General features: G+C 48.4%; 1 protein-coding gene across 2 annotated transcripts in view; it reads right to left on the bottom strand.

Annotated features, from left to right (window-relative positions):
- LOC129825507 (ryanodine receptor 3-like) overlaps window positions 1-22,988 on the bottom strand; it is a 275,528-nt gene that overhangs the window by 161,654 nt on the left and 90,886 nt on the right. For both annotated transcript variants that reach the window (XM_055885660.1, XM_055885661.1), the window contains 4 exons: window positions 5,560-5,681; window positions 4,666-4,849; window positions 1,792-1,927; window positions 61-156 (listed from right to left, as the gene is read on the bottom strand). In XM_055885660.1, the coding sequence (XP_055741635.1) occupies window positions 61-156; window positions 1,792-1,927; window positions 4,666-4,849; window positions 5,560-5,681 (538 nt within the window). The remainder of the gene's footprint in view (window positions 1-60; window positions 157-1,791; window positions 1,928-4,665; window positions 4,850-5,559; window positions 5,682-22,988) is intronic.

The raw sequence follows: 22,988 nt of genomic DNA, 5'->3' as shown, positions 1-22,988 counted from the left end.
ATCTGATTGGTCTAATACACATATTTAGTTCTTGAACTCTCTGTGTATTGTGTAGGGTACCTGATGAGGACTCCAGTCTCTCCAGCTTGCTGACCAGCCAGTCCAGGTTCCTGGAGAACTGGGTACAGTTGTTCCGGTTCCCTTTGATCAGAGAGGCTGGAGAGAGAGGTGAGTGGAGGGACATAGAGGGGAGAGTGAGGGAAAGAGGGGTGAGTAGAAGGGATTGAAAGGGATGAAAGAGTGATGCAGACATTGCAGATGGGCGAGAGGGTGAGAGAGAGGCAGAGGCTGACAAGAAAATGTAATTTCTCCGTCTATGTTTAGACCTCTTGTCTATGTTTGATATCTAGCTGTCTCCTCACCCAGTCATCGCTCAGCATTAGCCTTATGAACAGCAGAATGATAATGCCTTTGGGATAGTTTAACAGCATAATCTGTCAGCTAATTCATTCCCCTCAATGCAGAGCCATTAGTCAACACAAACTCACAGAGAACACTGTCTGACTCTCTCTCCTCTCTCCTATATCCTCTCACTCCTCTCTCTCTCCAATCTCTCCTCTCTCTCTTCTCTTCTCTCTTCTATCTTCTCTCTTCTCTCCTATCTATCTCCTCTCTCTTCTCTCTCTCTCCTCTCTCTTCTCTCTCTCTCCTCTCTCTTCTCTCTCTCTCTCTCTCTCTGCTCAGACTGCACTGGCATCCTTCAGGGTGACCCCTGTGTTGGTTTAGCGAGAGGATGTCTGGGCTGTTTTCACTGAGGTGTGTGTGCCTGCGTGCAAGGGGATATGTGTGTGTGTGTGTGTGTGTGTGTGTGTGTGTGTGTGTGTGTGTGTGTGCGTGCGTGCGTGCGTGCGTGCGTGCGTGCGTGTGTGTGCGTGTGTGTGTATGTGTGTGTGTGTGTGTGTGTAGGATTTGAATACGAGTGCGGTCAAGCTGAACTAAGGGCAACTCGTTAAAATGATGGACCTGTTTCTGCCTCTATGACATCATCACAACAAAAGGCGAACAACAACACCTCCAGGCTCTATATAGACCGATGCTATCCTATACTATACTAGACACGGGGTCTTTATCACAGCAGATACCTCCTCTCCTCCTCTGACCACGAGATAGAAGTATGACACCTCAAGGCCCGAGATCAGTGATAAAACATTTGTAACTGACAATTTGTAAATAAAGGGTTTTGAACATTTATCTGACTGGTGTTAACAGCCTCCTTGTATGTGTATCCAAAATGGCACCCTATTCACTATATAGTGCACTACTTTTGACCAGAGCCCTATGCGCTGTGGTCAAAACTAGTGCACTATATAGGGGAAAGGGTGCCATTTGGGATGCATTCGCTGCCTGGACACTGCATCATGACATCACAGTGCCCAGAGGGCAGACAGGACAAGTGTTAAGAACGGGTCACTATTTTATTTATGTGATGAAGCTTCATCTCTCTCTCTCTCTCTCTCTCTCTCTCTCTCTCGCTCTCGCTCTCTCTCTCTCTCTCTCTCTCTCTCGCTCTCTCTCTGTTTCTGTCTGTTTCTCTCTTTCTCTCTCTCTCTGTTTCTGTCTCTCTCTCTCTATCTCTCTCTCTCGCTCTCGCTCTCTCTCTTTCTCTCTCTCTGTTTCTGTTTCTCTCTTTCTCTCCTCTTTCTTTCGCTCTCATTTCTTTCTCTCTCCCCTGTAAATAAAATAACTGTCATATCACTCTTCAGATGGAGCTCAGGGAGGTGTGTGTGTGTGTGTGTGTGTGCACAGAGGTGTTTAGAGTTGACACAGAACCCTAAGATCCATCTCTCTTACCCAGTAATTGGTAGAGTAGGTTGAGGATGTTCTTCCATGCCGCCCCAGCCTCTTCCCCAGCATGCTCTCCAAAGTGAGCAGCGCTGTTGTATAGGTTGAGACGGTCGATGCACATCACCAGCAGGGCCAGCATGCCCTGAAAGACACACACAAACACCAGGCGGGTCATTATTTTAATGTATTTAACCTTTATTTAACTAGGCAAGTCAGTTAAGAACAAATTCTTATTTACAATGACGGCCTAGGAACAGTGCCTTGTTCAGGGGTAGAACGATAGATTCTTACCTTGTCAGCTCAGGGATTCAATCCAGCAACCTTTCAGTTACTGGCTCAACGCTCTAATACAAGGGTTACATCCATAATGGCTACTTTTGACCAGAGCTTTATGGGCCCTGGTCAAAAGTAGTGCACTACATAGGGAATAGTGTACCATAATTAGTCATTATGTGAGTCAATCGCAGTGATACATATTCCTAGAACTTCCTACATGAAAAGAGATACATTCGCATATCTTGTGGGAGTCTATTTTAGGCAGAGGTAGGACCAAGTCACAATTTTTTAAGTCACAAGCAAATCTCAAGTCACAAGGTACGAGTCTCAAGTCGAGTCCCAAGTAGAATGGTTTGAGTCTCAACTCAAGTCCAAGTCGTACAGTACATTCTAAGAGTCTCAACTCAAGTCCAAGTCGTACAGTACATTCTAAGAGTCTCAACTCAAGTCCAAGTCGTACAGTACATTCTAAGAGTCTCAACTCAAGTCCAAGTCGTACAGTACATTCTAAGAGTCTCAACTCAAGTCCAAGTCGTACAGTACATTCTAAGAGTCTCAACTCAAGTCCAAGTCGTACAGTACATTCTAAGAGTCTCAACTCAAGTCCAAGTCCTACAGTACATTCTAAGAGTCTCAACTCAAGTCCAAGTCGTACAGTACATTCTAAGAGTCTCAACTCAAGTCAAGTCGAATCACACGTTTTTACAAGTTCAGTCTCAAGTCAAGTAAAATATATACATACAATGACTTCTAGAACAACAAATGGGGTGGCAGGGTAGCCTAGTGGTTAGAGCGTTGGACTAGTAACCGAAAGGTTGCAAGTTCAAATCCCTGAGCTGGCAAGGTACAAATCTGTCATTCTGCCCCTGAACAGGCAGTTAACCCAGGCATTGAAAATAAGAATTTGTTCTTAACTGACTTGCCTAGTTAAATAAAGGTTAAAAAAAATGGAGACCTTGTCTGACCTAAGGTTCAGTCATCTTAGTAAAGAAAAATGTGTTAGTTATATATAACTGATCTTTAGATGTCTGTGAAGTTAGATTTTTGAGAAAGTTAAAATTTTAAGTGAAAGAAATGAAAAACTTCACAGTTCTATATGCATAAACCCATTTGAACCATCTGCAATCCAATCACAAGCCTCAACAAATACAGATGGACCAATCAAAACACATGTCTTTGCCATCTCCCTCTAAATAGGGTCTAGGCTAGTCTAGCAAGCAATAGTGGCAGACAAGCAAAAAAAAAACTACAGTCAGAAATCTGACAGTAAATGATGTCATATCGTCGTTCAGTGATGACAGTAATTCGTCTGACGATCATAATGCCATTAGGTACCGAGATGAGATCCTCAGACCCCTTGTGAGACCATATGCTGACTCATGCACATTTGTGGCCTGCTGGAGGTCATTTTGCAGGGCGCTGGCAGTGCACCTCCTTGCACAAAGGCGGAGGTAGCGGTCCTGCTGCTGGGTTGTTGCCCTCCTACGGCCTCCTCCACGTCTCCTGATGTACTGGCCTGTCTCCTGGTAGCGCCTCCATGCTCTGGACACTACGCTGACAGACACAGCAAACCTTCTTGCCACAGCTCGCATTGATGTGCCATCCTGGATGAGCTGCACTACCTGAGCCACTTGTGTGGGTTGTAGACTCCGTCTCATGCTACCACTAGAGTGAGAGCACCGCCAGCATTCAAAAGTGACCAAAACATCAGCCAGGAAGCATAGGAACTGAGAAGTGGTCTGTGGTCACCACCTGCAGAATCACTCCTGTTTTGGGGGGTGTCTTGCTAATTGCCTATAATTTCCACCTTTTGTCTATTCCATTTGCACAACAGCATGTGAAATTTATTGTCAATCAGTGTTGCTTCCTAAGTGGACAGTTTGATTTCACAGAAGTGTGATTGACTTGGAGTTACATTGTGTTGTTTAAGTGTTCCCTTTATTTTTTTGAGCAGTGTATTTTAAAGCTTTCGATCCTCTGTGGCTAAATTATAGACCTATTCCTGGTGTATTCTGAATGATTTCATTTCATTCTGAACAGACAGCAGGAATTCTATAACTTTGGCAGATGTATTTCACTTTATCAGTGGTGCTGCAGTATTTCCAGCAGCCTTCCCACAGCTATGATTCTGTAAGGAAGTAAATGAAGTGCAACGCGGAAGAGAGGAGAGTTGCAGGCTCACGTCTATCAGAGCAGAGAGAGGGAGAGAGATCATAGAAAGTGATTCTCATTCTAGTTCTATGAGAGATACAGGTGCGATTCTCTCTCTCACCACAGTAATGACCACGCGTTGGTCTATATAGGCTACAATGTTGTGCAAACCATGAACCAGGGCCGGCACAACATGAATAATTTCTTAGAATATCAGGGCTGTTTTTACGTTAAGTGTTTTAAGGGGCAGCCAGGAGAATTACAGAGTCAACTTGAATTAACTCTGATTGCTTTTATTTGAATTTTTACATTGCAAATAGTGAAAATAATTGTTCAGGCCACGAGACGTACCGGATCCTGGCAAATGGGTTCCAGAACAAAACAGCCCAAAACTGAGATTAACTAAAATTTAGCCCTGATTAAACCTGAGGTCCCGGCGCCCTGGGAGCTCACCTCCTCTTTGAAGAGGTCCTGTCGTTTGATGAGAGATCTCAGCAGAGTTTGTTTCTCCTCGTGTTCCAGTTCTGAGTCGGGCTGTTTGAAATACTCAATCAGATCATCCAGCGTCTTCAACACCTCGTCTAAGTTAGGCAGAGACACCTCCACGTTCTTATTCCTTCCTATACTGTCAAGACCCCTAGAGGAGAGGGAGAGGGGCAGGGAGAGGGGCGGGGAGAGGGGCAGGGAGAGGGGCAGGGACAGGAAGAGTGAGAAAAAGGAGTAAGCAGAGAGGGACAGAGAGAGGGAAAAAGAGAGTGACATAAAACTAATTTACTGTTGATAGGCTACATTAATATCACTTATCTACAATGGTCTCAAACCATCTCAATTGTTTTCAAATTACATTGCGCAAATTCTACAGCAGATCCTTTCCGAAATCAGTCACTGGAAGTGAATCCACAGCAGGCTAATTTCATGAGAACTAATCCATGCCTAATCACACAAAAGTAGGAAAATTGCCATCGGTTCTGCAGCTGCGATTGGATCTCTATTGCGCAAGTTCATGTGAATCGGCTTGTCATTCAGGAGCATTCAGGAGCATTTAGTATTATTATTCAGGAGCATTCAGTAGCATTAAGTAGCATTTAGGACCATTCCGTAGCATTCAGTAGTATTCAGGAACATTCAACTAGCTCATACAAAATGTGTCCAACCGTGTTCTGTATTTTCTGGAATAGATGACGGTCCTTATTAAACTGTCTAGATTACCAATGCTGCAGCAGCAGCCGACGCACGCACGCACGCACGCACGCACGCACGCACGCACGCACGCACGCACACACACACACACACACACACACACACACACACACACACACACACACACACACACACACACAGCCCTACTTGATGAAGTGGCTGAAGAGGACAGTAGTGTTCCTGATGATGCGTACAGCCCGTGCCTCCTCGTGTTGACAACGCTGAAGGGTCAGACCGTCGTCCATGTGACCCTCAGCATGCAGACAGGCCTGTCTCGCAAATACACAACACACACATTATAGACAGACATTATTAGAAGTACTTGACACAGACATTACCACAAACAGGTATCTGTGCAACTCAATGTAACATGTCCATTGTTACTCATTAATCACATGCAGAGCCATATAGTGTACTTAGAGTGTTTTGAATATTTTTCAGATTCTAGACATTCCGTTACATAGCATTGTTGAAATATTCCTCATGTAACGTTAATGGGGTTCTAACATGGCTGCCATAGAATGTTGTAGTGTCATGTAAATGCATCATAATGCAGAAACCACTTTGCCCCAACTCTATAAATACATGGTTCTGATCACATCCAATCAAGTGAGGTGTTATATCAGCTGAGCTGTGAGTTGGCTTAGGTCTCCTCCTCTCCTCCAGTTAGCTCCCACCCAGACAGGATGTGTCAGAACATATGAGGCGGTCATTTAGATGTGATGAGAGAGGGACGGTGACAGGTAGTTACAGTTATCTCTTCTGAGAGCGGAGGGATCAACTCATGTCTCTCTCTCTTCCTCCCCAGTCTCTTTTCCTCTCCCTCTCCCTCGCTACCATCTCTCCCTCTCGCTCCCCATCAGCTCTTCTCTCTCTCCTTCCCCACCAGCTTGTCTCTCTCTCCATCTCTCTCTCATTCCCCATCAGCTCTTCTCCCTCTCCATCCCTCTCCCCTTCCCCATCAGTTCTTCTCTCTCTCCCTCTTTCTCTCCTTCCCCACCAGCTCTTCTCTCCATCCCTCTCCCCTTCCCCACCAGCTCTTCCCTCTCTCCTTCCCCATCAGCTCTTTTCTCTCTCCATCCCTCTCCCCTTCCCCACCAGCTCTTCTCTCTCTCCATCTCTCTCCTTCCCCACCAGATCTTCTCTCTCTCCATCTCTCTCCTTCCCCACCAGATCTTCTCTCTCTCCATCTCTCTCCTTCCCCATCAGCTCTTCTCTCTCTCCATCTCTCTCTCTCCTTCCCCAACGGCTCTTCTCTCTCTCCATCTCTCTCTCTATCCCTCCCCACCATAGGGCTGCCATCGTTTGAGGAAAGCTTGGAGTGAGATTTGCTATGTGAATTTCATTGTCCCCTGGCGCAGTCCCTAGATGGGTGACTGGGGGTCCTCCCCTAGGAAGATTTTCCTGCACTATGTTTTTTTACATGGCTTAGGCCTATGGCCAGGGTGGAGAATTAGGTGTACTCAGGATGCTTTCAATATTAAATGTACATTCACTTTGAGATTTTGTGGGGATGAAATGTTAATTATGCAAATATTTTTAGGGGACATATTTTTCTAGGTGGTTTGACACTTTATTCAATAATTAAATGAGATAGGGAAATGCTAGAAACAGTGGGAAGGTTGAAAGCAGGGATTGATCTCTGTTCTCAGGTGGAAAGTTGTAGCAGATACGTGCCAGGGAGTTTTACCATTACACCAGGCTCTGCACAGGAATGTTTATAATAATGGTTGATGGCAGTGGGTAACCAAATCATAGATTGAAGTCTCCTTGTTCATAGACTGCTTTCAAGGTAAGGACACAAACATTCTATATTGTTTTTATGTGGGTGAACTATCTCTTTAAAATAGGTCTGGATGAAAATCCTGCCTGATCTATGTTTCCCAAGTGATGGGTGTTTCAAAATGTTCTTGTTATAACAATTAATTTCTCAAAATCACCAAACCTTTAGGTGAAAATAAAATCTAATGAATATCAATATTCAGGGGGTTTATGTGTTATGCTGATGAAGGAGGACCCAAAAGCGACGAAATAGAAACAGAGTCTTTATTCCAGTCTTAGACAAAAACGATACTCCTGATATATCTAAGGTAAAAACAAAACAGGAAAACTGAAATCCTCTCGTCAGTAGAGATGAACGACTGGAGACGCGACCACTAGACACCTGCTCACACGCAGCATCTGATGAAGGCAAAAACACGATAGGGCGGAACAAGGACACAGAACAGCAAACATCAAACAAGAATCCGACAAAGACAGAAGCAGAAAACAGAGGGAGAAATAGGGACTCAAATCAGAGGGCAAAATAGGGGACAGGTGTGAAAGAGTAAATGAGGTCGTTAGGAGAAAGAGAAACAGCTGGGAGCAGGAACGGAACGATAGAGAGAGAGAGCGGGGGAGGGAGAGAGGGAGGAGGAGAGAGAGGAATAGAAAGAGGGAAAGAACCTAATAAGACCAGCAGAGGGAAGCACAGGGACAAGACATGAAGATCAAAGACAAAACATGACAGTACCCCCCCGCTCACCAAGCGCCTCCTGGCGCACTCGAGGAGGAACCCTGGCGGCGACGAAGGAAATCATCAATCAACGAACGGTCCAGCACGTCCCGAGATGGAACCCAACTCCTCTCCTCAGGACCGAAACCCTCCCCATCCACTAAGTACTGTTGACCACGTCCCTGAGAACGCATGTCCATGATCCTCCGTTCCTTGTAAATAGGTGCGCCCTCGACAAGGACGGGAGGGGGGGAGGGAAGACGAACGGGGGCGCGAAGAAAAGGCTTGACACAAGAGACATGGAAGACAGGGTGGACGCGACGAAGATGTCGCGGAAGAAGCAGTCGCACAGCGACTGGATTAACGACCTGAGAAACACGAAACGGACCAATGAACTGCGGAGTCAACTTGCGAGAAGCTGTCGTAAGGGAAAGGTTACGAGTGGAAAGCCACACTCTCTGACCGCGACAATACCTAGGACTCTTAATCCTACGTTTATTGGCGGCTCTCACAGTCCTCCCCGCAGACGAAGGCAGACCGGTACTAAAGTCTAAGGCGATCTGAGACCATGGTCGAGAAGGAATGGGAAGCGGTCTAAGACGACCGGCATGAGGAGAGTTACCTGACTTAGTCTGCGCGCAGTCCGGACAAGCAGCCACGAAACGGCGCGTGTCCCGCTCCTGAGTAGGCCACCAAAACCGCTGGCGAATAGAAGCAAGCGTACCCCGAACGCCGGGGTGACCAGCTAACTTGGCAGAATGAGCCCACTGAAGAACAGCCAGACGAATAGAGACAGGAACGAACAGAAGGTTACTAGGACAAGCGCGCGGCGACGCAGTGTGAGTGAGTGCTTGCTTTACCTGTCTCTCAATTCCCCAGACAGTCAACCCGACAACACGCCCTTCAGGGAGAATCCCCTCGGGTTCCGATGGCGACAATCGATGAGAAAAGTAAGCGCAGGGATGGACCTTATCGTCAGACTGGAAGCGCTGGGACAGAATGGCTCCCACGCCCACCTCTGAAGCGTCAACCTCGACAATGAATTGTTTAGTGACGTCAGGAGTAACAAGGATAGGGGCGGATGTAACACGCTTCTTGAGGAGATCAAAAGCTCCCTGGGCGGAACCAGACCACTTAAAGCAAGACTTGACAGAAGTCAGAGCTGTGAGAGGAGCAGCCACTTGACCGAAATTACGAATGAAACGCCGATAGAAATTAGCGAAACCGAGAAAGCGCTGTAACTCGACACGTGACTTAGGAACAGGCCAATCGCTGACATCCTGGACCTTAGCGGGATCCATCTGAATGCCTTCAGCAGACAGATAATCATCGAGAGCCTTACGTTCGGAAGCCGACAGAGAGAATAATCTACCCCGAGGAGAAGTGGTCCCCGGATGGAGATCAATACAACAATCATACGACCGGTGAGGAGGAAGAGAGTTGGCTCTGGACCGACTGAAGACCGTGCGCAGATCATGATGTTCCTCCGGCACTCCTGTCACATCACCAGGCTCCTCCTGAGTAGAGGGGACAGAAGAAACAGGAGGAATAGCAGACATTAAACACTTCACATGACAAGAAACGTTCCAGGATAGGATAGAATTACTAGACCAATTAATAGAAGGATTATGACATACTAGCCAGGGATGACCCAAAACAACAGGTGTAACAGGTGAACAAAAAATCAAAAAAGAAATGGTCTCACTGTGGTTACCAGATACTGTGAGGGTTAAAGGTAGTGTCTCATATCTGATACTGGGGAGAGAACTACCATCTAAGGCGAACATGGGTGTGATCCTCCCTAACTCTCTGAGAGGAATGTCATGTTTCCGAGCCCATGCTTCGTCCATAAAACAACCCTCAGCCCCAGAGTCTATCAAGGCACTGCAGGAAGCAGCCGACCCGGTCCAGCGTAGATGGACCGACAAGGTAGTACAGGAACTTGATGGAGAGACCTGAGTAGTAGCGCTCACCAGTAGCCCTCCGCTTACTGATGATCTCTGACCTTTAACTGGACATGACATGACAAAATGTCCAGCAGAACCGCAATAGAAGCAAAGGCGGTTGGTGATTCTCCGTTCCCTCTCCTTAGTCGAGATGTGAACACCTCCCAGCTGCATGGGCTCAGTCTCTGAGCCGATGGAAGGAGATGGTCGAGATGCGGAGAAGGGAAGCCCCGCTGACGCGAGCTCTCTTCCCCGAGCTCGGTGACGAAGATCTACCCGTCGTTCTATGCGGATGGCGAGTGCAATCAACGAGTCCACGCTGGAAGGAACCTCCCGGGAGAGAATCTCATCCTTAACCTCAGCGTGGAGTCCCTCCAGAAAACGAGCGAGCAACGCCGGCTCGTTCCAGTCACTGGATGCAGCAAGAGTACGAAACTCTATAGAGTAATCCGTTATGGATCGATCACCTTGACATAGGGAAGCCAGACCCCTGGAAGCCTCCTTCCCAAAAACTGAACGATCAAAGACCCGTATCATCTCCTCCTTAAAGTTCTGATAAACGTCAGAACACTCAGCCCTTGCCTCCCAGATAGCTGTGCCCCACTCCCGAGCCCGCCCAGTAAGGAGTGATATGACGTAAGCGATCCGAGCTCTCTCTCCAGAGTATGTGTTGGGCTGGAGAGAGAACACAATATCACACTGGGTGAGAAAGGAGCGACACTCAGTGGGCTGTCCAGAGTAACATGGTGGATTATTAACCCTGGGTTCCGGAGACTCGGAAGACCAGGAAGTAGCTTGTGGTACGAGACGAAGACTCTGAAACTGTCCTGAGAGATCGGAAACCTGAGCGGCCAGGGTCTCAACGGCCTGACGAGCAGCAGACAATTCCTGCTCGTGTCTGCCGAGCATTGCTCCCTGGAACTTGACGGTAGTGTAGAGAGAATCCGTAGTCGCTGGGTCCATTCTTGGTCGGATTCTTCTGTTATGCTGATGAAGGAGGACCCAAAAGCGACGAAATAGAAACAGAGTCTTTATTCCAGTCTTAGACAAAAACGATACTCCTGATATATCTAAGGTAAAAACAAAACAGGAAAACTGAAATCCTCTCGTCAGTAGAGATGAACGACTGGAGACGCGACCACTAGACACCTGCTCACACGCAGCATCTGATGAAGGCAAAAACACGATAGGGCGGAACAAGGACACAGAACAGCAAACATCAAACAAGAATCCGACAAAGACAGAAGCAGAAAACAGAGGGAGAAATAGGGACTCAAATCAGAGGGCAAAATAGGGGACAGGTGTGAAAGAGTAAATGAGGTCGTTAGGAGAAAGAGAAACAGCTGGGAGCAGGAACGGAACGATAGAGAGAGAGAGCGGGGGAGGGAGAGAGGGAGGAGGAGAGAGAGGAATAGAAAGAGGGAAAGAACCTAATAAGACCAGCAGAGGGAAGCACAGGGACAAGACATGAAGATCAAAGACAAAACATGACAGTACCCCCCCGCTCACCAAGCGCCTCCTGGCGCACTCGAGGAGGAACCCTGGCGGCGACGAAGGAAATCATCAATCAACGAACGGTCCAGCACGTCCCGAGATGGAACCCAACTCCTCTCCTCAGGACCGAAACCCTCCCCATCCACTAAGTACTGTTGACCACGTCCCTGAGAACGCATGTCCATGATCCTCCGTTCCTTGTAAATAGGTGCGCCCTCGACAAGGACGGGAGGGGGGGAGGGAAGACGAACGGGGGCGCGAAGAAAAGGCTTGACACAAGAGACATGGAAGACAGGGTGGACGCGACGAAGATGTCGCGGAAGAAGCAGTCGCACAGCGACTGGATTAACGACCTGAGAAACACGAAACGGACCAATGAACTGCGGAGTCAACTTGCGAGAAGCTGTCGTAAGGGAAAGGTTACGAGTGGAAAGCCACACTCTCTGACCGCGACAATACCTAGGACTCTTAATCCTACGTTTATTGGCGGCTCTCACAGTCCTCCCCGCAGACGAAGGCAGACCGGTACTAAAGTCTAAGGCGATCTGAGACCATGGTCGAGAAGGAATGGGAAGCGGTCTAAGACGACCGGCATGAGGAGAGTTACCTGACTTAGTCTGCGCGCAGTCCGGACAAGCAGCCACGAAACGGCGCGTGTCCCGCTCCTGAGTAGGCCACCAAAACCGCTGGCGAATAGAAGCAAGCGTACCCCGAACGCCGGGGTGACCAGCTAACTTGGCAGAATGAGCCCACTGAAGAACAGCCAGACGAATAGAGACAGGAACGAACAGAAGGTTACTAGGACAAGCGCGCGGCGACGCAGTGTGAGTGAGTGCTTGCTTTACCTGTCTCTCAATTCCCCAGACAGTCAACCCGACAACACGCCCTTCAGGGAGAATCCCCTCGGGTTCCGATGGCGACAATCGATGAGAAAAGTAAGCGCAGGGATGGACCTTATCGTCAGACTGGAAGCGCTGGGACAGAATGGCTCCCACGCCCACCTCTGAAGCGTCAACCTCGACAATGAATTGTTTAGTGACGTCAGGAGTAACAAGGATAGGGGCGGATGTAACACGCTTCTTGAGGAGATCAAAAGCTCCCTGGGCGGAACCAGACCACTTAAAGCAAGACTTGACAGAAGTCAGAGCTGTGAGAGGAGCAGCCACTTGACCGAAATTACGAATGAAACGCCGATAGAAATTAGCGAAACCGAGAAAGCGCTGTAACTCGACACGTGACTTAGGAACAGGCCAATCGCTGACATCCTGGACCTTAGCGGGATCCATCTGAATGCCTTCAGCAGACAGATAATCATCGAGAGCCTTACGTTCGGAAGCCGACAGAGAGAATAATCTACCCCGAGGAGAAGTGGTCCCCGGATGGAGATCAATACAACAATCATACGACCGGTGAGGAGGAAGAGAGTTGGCTCTGGACCGACTGAAGACCGTGCGCAGATCATGATGTTCCTCCGGCACTCCTGTCACATCACCAGGCTCCTCCTGAGTAGAGGGGACAGAAGAAACAGGAGGAATAGCAGACATTAAACACTTCACATGACAAGAAACGTTCCAGGATAGGATAGAATTACTAGACCAATTAATAGAAGGATTATGACATACTAGCCAGGGATGACCCAAAACAACAGGTGTAACAGGTGAACAAAAAATCAAAAAAGAAATGGTCTCACTGTGGTTACCAGATACTGTGAGGGTTAAAGGTAGTGTCTCATATCTGATACTGGGGAGAGAACTACCATCTAAGGCGAACATGGGTGTGATCCTCCCTAACTCTCTGAGAGGAATGTCATGTTTCCGAGCCCATGCTTCGTCCATAAAACAACCCTCAGCCCCAGAGTCTATCAAGGCACTGCAGGAAGCAGCCGACCCGGTCCAGCGTAGATGGACCGACAAGGTAGTACAGGAACTTGATGGAGAGACCTGAGTAGTAGCGCTCACCAGTAGCCCTCCGCTTACTGATGATCTCTGACCTTTAACTGGACATGACATGACAAAATGTCCAGCAGAACCGCAATAGAAGCAAAGGCGGTTGGTGATTCTCCGTTCCCTCTCCTTAGTCGAGATGTGAACACCTCCCAGCTGCATGGGCTCAGTCTCTGAGCCGATGGAAGGAGATGGTCGAGATGCGGAGAAGGGAAGCCCCGCTGACGCGAGCTCTCTTCCCCGAGCTCGGTGACGAAGATCTACCCGTCGTTCTATGCGGATGGCGAGTGCAATCAACGAGTCCACGCTGGAAGGAACCTCCCGGGAGAGAATCTCATCCTTAACCTCAGCGTGGAGTCCCTCCAGAAAACGAGCGAGCAACGCCGGCTCGTTCCAGTCACTGGATGCAGCAAGAGTACGAAACTCTATAGAGTAATCCGTTATGGATCGATCACCTTGACATAGGGAAGCCAGACCCCTGGAAGCCTCCTTCCCAAAAACTGAACGATCAAAGACCCGTATCATCTCCTCCTTAAAGTTCTGATAAACGTCAGAACACTCAGCCCTTGCCTCCCAGATAGCTGTGCCCCACTCCCGAGCCCGCCCAGTAAGGAGTGATATGACGTAAGCGATCCGAGCTCTCTCTCCAGAGTATGTGTTGGGCTGGAGAGAGAACACAATATCACACTGGGTGAGAAAGGAGCGACACTCAGTGGGCTGTCCAGAGTAACATGGTGGATTATTAACCCTGGGTTCCGGAGACTCGGAAGACCAGGAAGTAGCTTGTGGTACGAGACGAAGACTCTGAAACTGTCCTGAGAGATCGGAAACCTGAGCGGCCAGGGTCTCAACGGCCTGACGAGCAGCAGACAATTCCTGCTCGTGTCTGCCGAGCATTGCTCCCTGGAACTTGACGGTAGTGTAGAGAGAATCCGTAGTCGCTGGGTCCATTCTTGGTCGGATTCTTCTGTTATGCTGATGAAGGAGGACCCAAAAGCGACGAAATAGAAACAGAGTCTTTATTCCAGTCTTAGACAAAAACGATACTCCTGATATATCTAAGGTAAAAACAAAACAGGAAAACTGAAATCCTCTCGTCAGTAGAGATGAACGACTGGAGACGCGACCACTAGACACCTGCTCACACGCAGCATCTGATGAAGGCAAAAACACGATAGGGCGGAACAAGGACACAGAACAGCAAACATCAAACAAGAATCCGACAAAGACAGAAGCAGAAAACAGAGGGAGAAATAGGGACTCAAATCAGAGGGCAAAATAGGGGACAGGTGTGAAAGAGTAAATGAGGTCGTTAGGAGAAAGAGAAACAGCTGGGAGCAGGAACGGAACGATAGAGAGAGAGAGCGGGGGAGGGAGAGAGGGAGGAGGAGAGAGAGGAATAGAAAGAGGGAAAGAACCTAATAAGACCAGCAGAGGGAAGCACAGGGACAAGACATGAAGATCAAAGACAAAACATGACATTATGCCTACTGGTTGAAGCTTCTTGACATCATCGTACTCTACATAGACAACATATGATGCCTTTATGAGTTGTGAGTCCACCTATCATCTATACCAAGCATGTGCACAATACTAAAATGTAAACAATTATATTTGATTCCAGAAACATTTATTATCTATTGCTGATTTGTATGACTTATTCAAAAACTGTCCATGAATATCTACAAAAATACTTAGCCTCATATACTGTAATTCATCTTCAAAGACTCAAGTAGACATTTCAGACTTCAAATATGTGATGATACTGGCAGAACCGGTAAGAAGTGGAATACTAGAATAAGTATGGAGAATAACAGTAGTGTTGCTGCTGACTATCATACTAATTACAGGATATTTTAGCAGATTGTCAAGAATGAGAATTGTTCCACTGATCAGACTAAATACTTTAAATAGCTAATAAAATCTCCCGAAGGCAAGATGACATAAATCTGCCCCTACATTTAAAAAAAGATTTATTCATAGTTACAAATCAGGTCACCCTACAAAACGAACCTCCGAGAACATTCTATAGGTCCGTCTGCGACCTTTTCCTTGTCACAACCTAAGACGCCAATCACCAAACCGAGGTGATTAAGTGTGGATTAAATCAACTTTAGTACATGCTGTCAAACGGCTGCATTCTGCAATAGGGACAGGGAGTAACAGCAACCTGATTTAACATTAACATAACACAGTGCTATCGTGCTGCTCATTTTACAGTTCTAAAACTTCGTGGAGAACGTTCCCTCCAATCAGCGCCACTCTAATCTAGAGGGGCGTTTCTTAAAAACATGCATCCAATCCCCTTGATCCTTTACATGACTAGACCAATCATCTGTTTCAATGTGTCGCAATGTGCAGGTGGCAAGACAGGACAATGATAGAGGTTCAACTCGTGATGTTAAATTGAAGGCGCAGATGCTCCGATTTCAAAACGATTTGGAGCACAGTTGAAAAGTTAACGTGCTGACTATACAAGGGACTAATTAGAAAATTAAAAGCAGCGGTTTTCAGTAAGTGAGATATAAGAGGTGTGCCGTGAGAGCGTGAGAAGAGGGACAAATGTGTGTCTCACGGCCAACGCGTGAGAGTTAGCAGCTCTGCCACCAGCTCATCTCTCTATCTTCCTTCCCACCAGCTCTTCTCTCTCTCTTCCCACCAGCTCTTCTCTCTATCTCTCTCTCTCCCTTCCCACCAGCTCTTCTCTCCATCTCTCTCTCCCTTCCCACCAGCTCTTGTCTCCATCTCTCTCTCCCTTCCCACCAGCTCTTCTCTCTATCTCTCTCTCCCTTCCCACCAGCTCTTCTCTCTTCCCATCTCTCTCTCCCTTCCCACCAGCGCTTCTCTCTATCTCTCTCTCTCCATTCCCAGCAGCTCTTCTCTCTATCTCTCTCTCCCTTACCACCAGCTCTTCGCTCTATCGCTCTCTCTCCCTTCCCACCAGCTCTTCTCTCCATCTCTCTCTCCCTTCCCACCAGCTCTTCTCTCCATCTCTCTCTCCCTTCCCACCAGCTCTTGTCTCCATCTCTCTCTCCCTTCCCACCAGCTCTTCTCTCTATCTCTCTCTCCCTTCCCACCAGCTCTTCTCTCTTCCCATCTCTCTCTCCCTTCCCACCAGCTCTTCTCTCTATCTCTCTCTCTCCATTCCCAGCAGCTCTTCTCTCTATCTCTCTCTCCCTTACCACCAGCTCTTCGCTCTATCGCTCTCTCTCCCTTCCCACCAGCTCTTCTCTCCATCTCTCTCTCCCTTCCCACCAGCTCTTCTCTCCATCTCTCTCTCCCTTCCCACCAGCTCTTCTCTCTATCTCTCTCTCTCCATTCCCAGCAGCTCTTCTCTCTATCTCTCTCTCCCTTCCCACCAGCTCTTCTCTCTATCTCTCTCTCCCTTCCCTCCAGCTCTTCTCTCTCCCTGTCTCTCCCTTCCCACCAGCTCTTCTCTCTATCTCTCTCTCCCTTCCCTCCAGCTCTTCTCTCTATCTGTCTCTCCCTCCCCAGCAGCTCTTCTCTCTCCATCTCCCTCTCTCCATTCCCACCAGCTCTTCTCTCTATCTCTCTCTCCCTTCCCTCCAGCTCTTCTCTCTATCTGTCTCTCCCTCCCCAGCAGCTCTTCTCTCTCCATCTCCCTCTCTCCATTCCCACCAGCTCTTCTCTCTATCTCTCTCTCCCTTCCCTCCAGCTCTTCTCTCTCTCTCTCTCCCTCCCCAGCAGCTCTTCTCTCCCCATCTCCCTCTCTCCACTGGGTATTATGCAGCTCGTCCTGGGCCAGTGGCCAGAGAAAACAAACACCACCTCTGCTCTGCTCACAGGCCAGGTCACCTTGACAACAAGCCAGCTGGTACAGTGTAACTCACAGTGGGAAACTATCCCACTCGCCTTTAATCCTCTGATTAGGTAATCTCATTATGGGGATTCTTTATTCAACTACAGTCTGTTCCAATATGCAATACCCACACCAGATGAGCCCACTACTTTTTATGTACAGTTGAAGTCGGAAGTTTACATACACTTAGGTTGGAGTCATTAAAACTCATTTTTCAACCACTCCACAAATTTCGTTAACAAACTATAGTTTTGGCAAGTCGGTTAGGACATCTACTTTATGCATCACAAAAGTAATTTTTCCAACAATTGTTTACAGACAGATTATTTCACTTATAATTCACTGTATTACAATTCCAGTGGGTCAGAAGTTTACATACACTAAGTTGACTGTGCCTTTAAACAGCTTGGAATATTCCAGAAAATGATGTCATGGCTTTAGAAGCTTCTGATAGGCTAATTGACATCATTTGAGTCAATTGTAGGTGTACCTGTGGATGTATTTCAAGGCCTACCTTCAAACTCAGTGCCTCTTAGCCTGACATCATGGGAAAATCAAAAGAAATCATCCATGAACTCAGAAAGAAAATTGGAGACCTCCACAAGTTTGGTTCATCCTTGGGAGCAATTTCCAAATGCCTGAAGGTACCACGTTCACCTGTACAAACAATAGTACCCAAGTATAAACACCATGGGACCACACAGCCGTCATACTGCTAAGGAAGGAGACGCATTCTGTCTCCTAGAGATGAACGAACTTTGGTGCAAAAAGTGCAAATCTTGCAAATACAATACTTTTAGTTTTAGAAATATTTAGGGCTAACTTATTCCTTGCCACCCACTCTGAAACTAACTGCAGATCTTTGTTGAGTGTTGCAGTCATTTCAGTCGCTGTAGTAGCTGACGTGATAGTGTTGAGTTATCCGCATACATAGAAACTCTGGCTTTACTCAAAGTCAGTGGCATGTCGTTAGTAAAAATTGAAAAAGCAAGGGGCCTAAACAGCTACCCTGGGGAATTCCTAATTCTAACTGGATTATATTTGATTGGCTTCCATTAAAGAACACCCTCTGTGTTCTGTTAGACAAGTAACTCTTTATCCACATTATATCAGGGGGTGTAAAGCCATAACACATACGTTTTTCCAGCAGTAGACTATGATCAATAATGTTAAAAGCCACACTGAAGTATAACAAGACAGCCCCCACAATAATTTTATCATCAATTTCTCTCAGCCAATCATCAGTCATTTGTGTAAGTGCTGTGCTTGTTGAGTGTCCTTCCCTATAAGCATACTGAAATTCTGTTGTCAATTTGTTTACTGTGAAATAGCATTGTATCTGGTCAAACACCATTTTTTCCATAAGTTTACTAAAGGTTGGTAACAGGCTGATTGGTCGGCTATTTGAGCCAGTAAAGGGGCTTTACTATTCTTGGGTAGCGGAATGACTTTAGCTTCCCTCCAGGCCTGAGGCCACACGCTCTCCGGTAGTCTTAAATTGAAGATGTGGCAAATAGGAGTGGCAATATCATCTGCTGTTATCCTCAATCATTTTCCATCCAGATTGTCAGACCCCGGTGGCTTGTCATTGCTGATAGACAAAAAAAAAAAACTCCTACACAATGACTTTACGGAATTCTAAAGTACAATTCTTGTCTTCAGAATTTGATCCGATATACTTGGCTGTGTAGTGTCAGCGTTTGTTGCTGGCATGTCATCCCTAAGTTTGCTTATCTTGCCAATGAAAAAGTAATTAAAGTAATTTGCAATATCAGTGGGCTTTGTGATGAATGAGCCATCTGATTCAATGAATGAAGGAGCCGATTTGGCTTTTGCAGTACATTTGCCAATCAGTTGGGCTACCAGACTTAATTGCCATGCCTTCTGCCTCATCCCTCTCAACCATATAATTTTTAAATCCCTCATCATTCTAAGGGGATTTAACAGTTTTTACAGTCATTTTCTTAATGGGTGCGTGCTTATTAGTAACTGGAATAAGTAGTTTCATAAATGTGTCATGTGCAGCTTCTGGTTGCTCCTCATTACACACCACAGACCAGCAAATATTATTTACATCATCAACATATGAATCACTACAAAACGTATTCTATGACCTCTTATACACTATATTAGGCCCAGCCTTTAGAACTTTGGTTTTCCTAGATATGGCTATTATATTGTGATCACTATATTCTATGGATTTGCATACTGCTTTAAAGCAAATATCTGCAGCTTTAGTAACAATTTGATCAATACATGTTGCTGATTTAATTCCTGTGCTGTTTGTAACTGCCCTGGTAGGTTGACGGACAACCTGATCCAGGTTGCTCTGGTTACAGTCTGACGTGTTTCTCCTGAGTGGGCAGCTTGATGATGGCCAGTCAATATTTAAATCACACGGACAATATACTTCTCTGTTGATGTCACATACATCAGGGGTGTCAAACTCATTCCACGGAGGGCCTAGTGTTACGGCTGTCCTCGCTGACAGAAGGTGTGGACCAAAACGCAGAGTGGTTAGTGTTCATTCTTTTAATGAAAGTGAACAAAACAATACAAAATACAAAAACAACCAACGTGACAAAACCGAAACCGTCCTGTGTGGCCCAAACACTAACACAGGAAACAAACACCCACAAAACCCCAGTGAAACCCTGGCTGCCTTAGTATGACTCTCAATTAGAGACAAACGATACACACCTGTCTCTAATTGAGAATCATACCAGGCCGAACACAAAAACCAACCTAGAAATACAAAACATAGACTGCCCACCCAAAACACACGCCCTGACCAAAAACACATACAAAAACAACATAAAACAGGTCAGAACCGTTACAGAACCCCCCCCTCAAGGTGCGAACGCCGGGCGCACCAGCACAAAGTCCAGGGGAGGGTCTGGGTGGGCAGTTGACCACGGTGGAGGCTCTGGCGGTGGACGAGGTCCCCACCCCACCATAATCAATCCCCGCTTCTTTATCCCCCTCCCAATGACCACCCTCCCACTAACCCCACCTAAATGAGCGACCAGCACCGGGACAAGGGGCAGCACCGGGACAAGGGGCAGCACCGGGACAAGGGGCAGCACCGGGACAAGGGGCAGCACCGGGACAAGGGGCAGCACCGGGACAAGGGGCAACACCGGGATAAGGGGCGGCAGGTCCTGGCTGAGGGACTCCGGCAGGTCCTGGCTGAGGGACTCCGGCAGGTCCGGGCTGAGTGGCAGCTCCGGACTGTAGGGCAGCTCCGGACTGTAGGGCAGCTCCGGACTGTAGGGCAGCTCCGGACTGTAGGGCAGCTCCGGACTGTAGGGCAGCTCCTGACTGGCGGGCAGCTCCTGACTGGCGGGCGTCTCTGGCAGCTCCTGACTGGCGGGCGTCTCTGGCAGCTCCTGACTGGCGGGCGTCTCTGGCAGCTCCTGACTGGCGGGCGTCTCTGGCAGCTCCTGACTGGCGGGCGTCTCTGGCAGCTCCTGACTGGCGGGCGTCTCTGGCAGCTCCTGACTGGCGGGCGTCTCTGGCAGCTCCTGACTGGCGGACGTCTCTGGCAGCTCCTGACTGGCGGACGTCTCTGGCAGCTCCTGACTGACGGACGGCTCTAGCGGCTCCTGACTGACGGACGGCTCTACTGGCTCGGGACAGACGGGCGGCTCTAATGGCTCGTGGCAGACGGATGGCTCAGACGGCGCTGGGCAGACAGATGGCTCAGACGGCGCTGGGCAGACAGATGGCTCAGACGGCGCTGGGCAGACAGATGGCTCAGACGGCGCTGGGCAGACAGATGGCTCAGACGGCGCTGGGCAGACAGATGGCTCAGACGGCGCTGGGCAGACAGATGGCTCAGACGGCGCTGGGCAGACAGATGGCTCAGACGGAGCTGGGCAGACGGGCAGTTCAGGCACCGCTGGGCAGACGGGCCGTTCAGGCACCGCTGGGCAGACGGCAGACTCTGGCCGGCTGAGACGCACTATAGGCCTGGTGCGTGGTACCGGAACTGGAGGTACCGGGCTGAGGGCACGCACCTCAGGGCGAGTGCGGGGAACAGGAACAGGGCACACTGGACTCTCGTGGTGCACTCTAGGCCTGGTGCGTGGTACCGGAACTGGAGGTACCGGGCTGAGGGCACGCACCTCAGGGCGAGTGCGGGGAGAAGGAACAGTGCGTCCAGGGCTCTGGAGACGCACAGGAGGCTTGGTGCGTGGTGCCGGAACTGGAGGCACTGGGCTGGAGACACGCACCATAGGGAGAGTGCGTGGAAGAGGAACAGGACTCTGGAGATGCACTGGAAGCCTGGTGCGTGGTGTAGGCACTGGTGGTACTGAGCTGGGGTGGGAAGGTGGCGCCGGATATACCGGACCGTGAAGGAGGACACGTGCTCTTGAGCACCGAGCCTCCCCAACCTTACCAGGTTGAATGGACCCCGTAGCCCTGCCAGTGCGGCGAGGTGGAATAGCCCGCACTGGGCTATGCAGGCGAACCGGGGACACCACCTGTAAGGCTGGTGCCATGTACGCCGGCCCGAGGAGACGTACTGGAGACCAGATACGTTGGGCCGGCTTCATGGCACTCGGCTCGATGCCCAACCTAGCCCTCCCAGTGCGGCAAGGTGGAATAGCCCGCATTGGGCTAAGCACGCGTACTGGGGACACCGTGCGCTTTACCGCATAACACGGTGTCTGACCAGTACGACGCCCTCTTACTCCACGGCAAGCCCGGGGAGTTGGCTCAGGTATCCAACCCGGCTTCGCCACACTCCCCTTTAGCCCCCCCCCCCCAAGAAATTTTTGGGTGAGACTCTCGGGTTTCCGTGCTAGCCGCGTACCTTCATAACTCCGGTTCCTCTCTCCGGATGCCTCTGCTCTCCTAACTGCCTCCAGCTGCTCCCATGGGAGGCGATCCCTTCCAGCCAGGATCTCCTCCCATGTGTAGCAACCCTTGCCGTCCAAAACGTCTTCCCATGTCCATTCCTCCTTCTGTCTCTGCTGCTGTCGCTGCCCTTCTCCACTCCGCTTGGTCCTCTTTAGGTGGGTGTTTCTGTTACGGCTGTCCTCGCTGACAGAAGGTGTGGACCAAAACGCAGAGTGGTTAGTGTTCATTCTTTTAATGAAAGTGAACAAAACAATACAAAATACAAAAACAACCAACGTGACAAAACCGAAACCGTCCTGTGTGGCCCAAACACTAACACAGGAAACAAACACCCACAAAACCCCAGTGAAACCCTGGCTGCCTTAGTATGACTCTCAATTAGAGACAAACGATACACACCTGTCTCTAATTGAGAATCATACCAGGCCGAACACAAAAACCAACCTAGAAATACAAAACATAGACTGCCCACCCAAAACACACGCCCTGACCAAAAACACATACAAAAACAACATAAAACAGGTCAGAACCGTTACACCTAGTGTCTGCAGGTTTTTGGTTTTTCCTTTCAATAAAGCCCTAGACAACCAGGTGTGGGGAGTTCATAACTAATTAGTGATGTTAATTCATCAATCAAGTACAAGGGAGGAGCGAAAACCCGCAGACACTCGGCCCCCCGTGGAATGAGTTTGACACCTGTGACATACATTATTAAGCATTTCACACATATTATCCAGATACTGACTGTTAGCACTTGATGGTCTACAGCAGCTTCTCACAAGAATGGGCTTTAGGTGAGGCAGATGAACCTGTAGCCATATTACTTCAACAGTATTTAACATTAGATCTTCGGATGGGGCCACAGTGTCTCCTGACCCCTCGAGTCTCAGCCTCCAGTATTTATGCTGCAGTAGTTTATGTGTCGGGGGGGTAGGGTCAGTCTGTTATATCTGGAGTATTTCTCCAGTGTCCTGTGTGAATTTATGTATGCTCTCTCTAATTCTCTCTTTCTC

The sequence above is a fragment of the Salvelinus fontinalis genome, chromosome 27, assembly GCF_029448725.1.
Source record: "Salvelinus fontinalis isolate EN_2023a chromosome 27, ASM2944872v1, whole genome shotgun sequence".
NCBI classification, from domain to species: domain Eukaryota; kingdom Metazoa; phylum Chordata; class Actinopteri; order Salmoniformes; family Salmonidae; genus Salvelinus; species Salvelinus fontinalis.
This window is presented reverse-complemented; position numbering and strand designations above follow the sequence as displayed.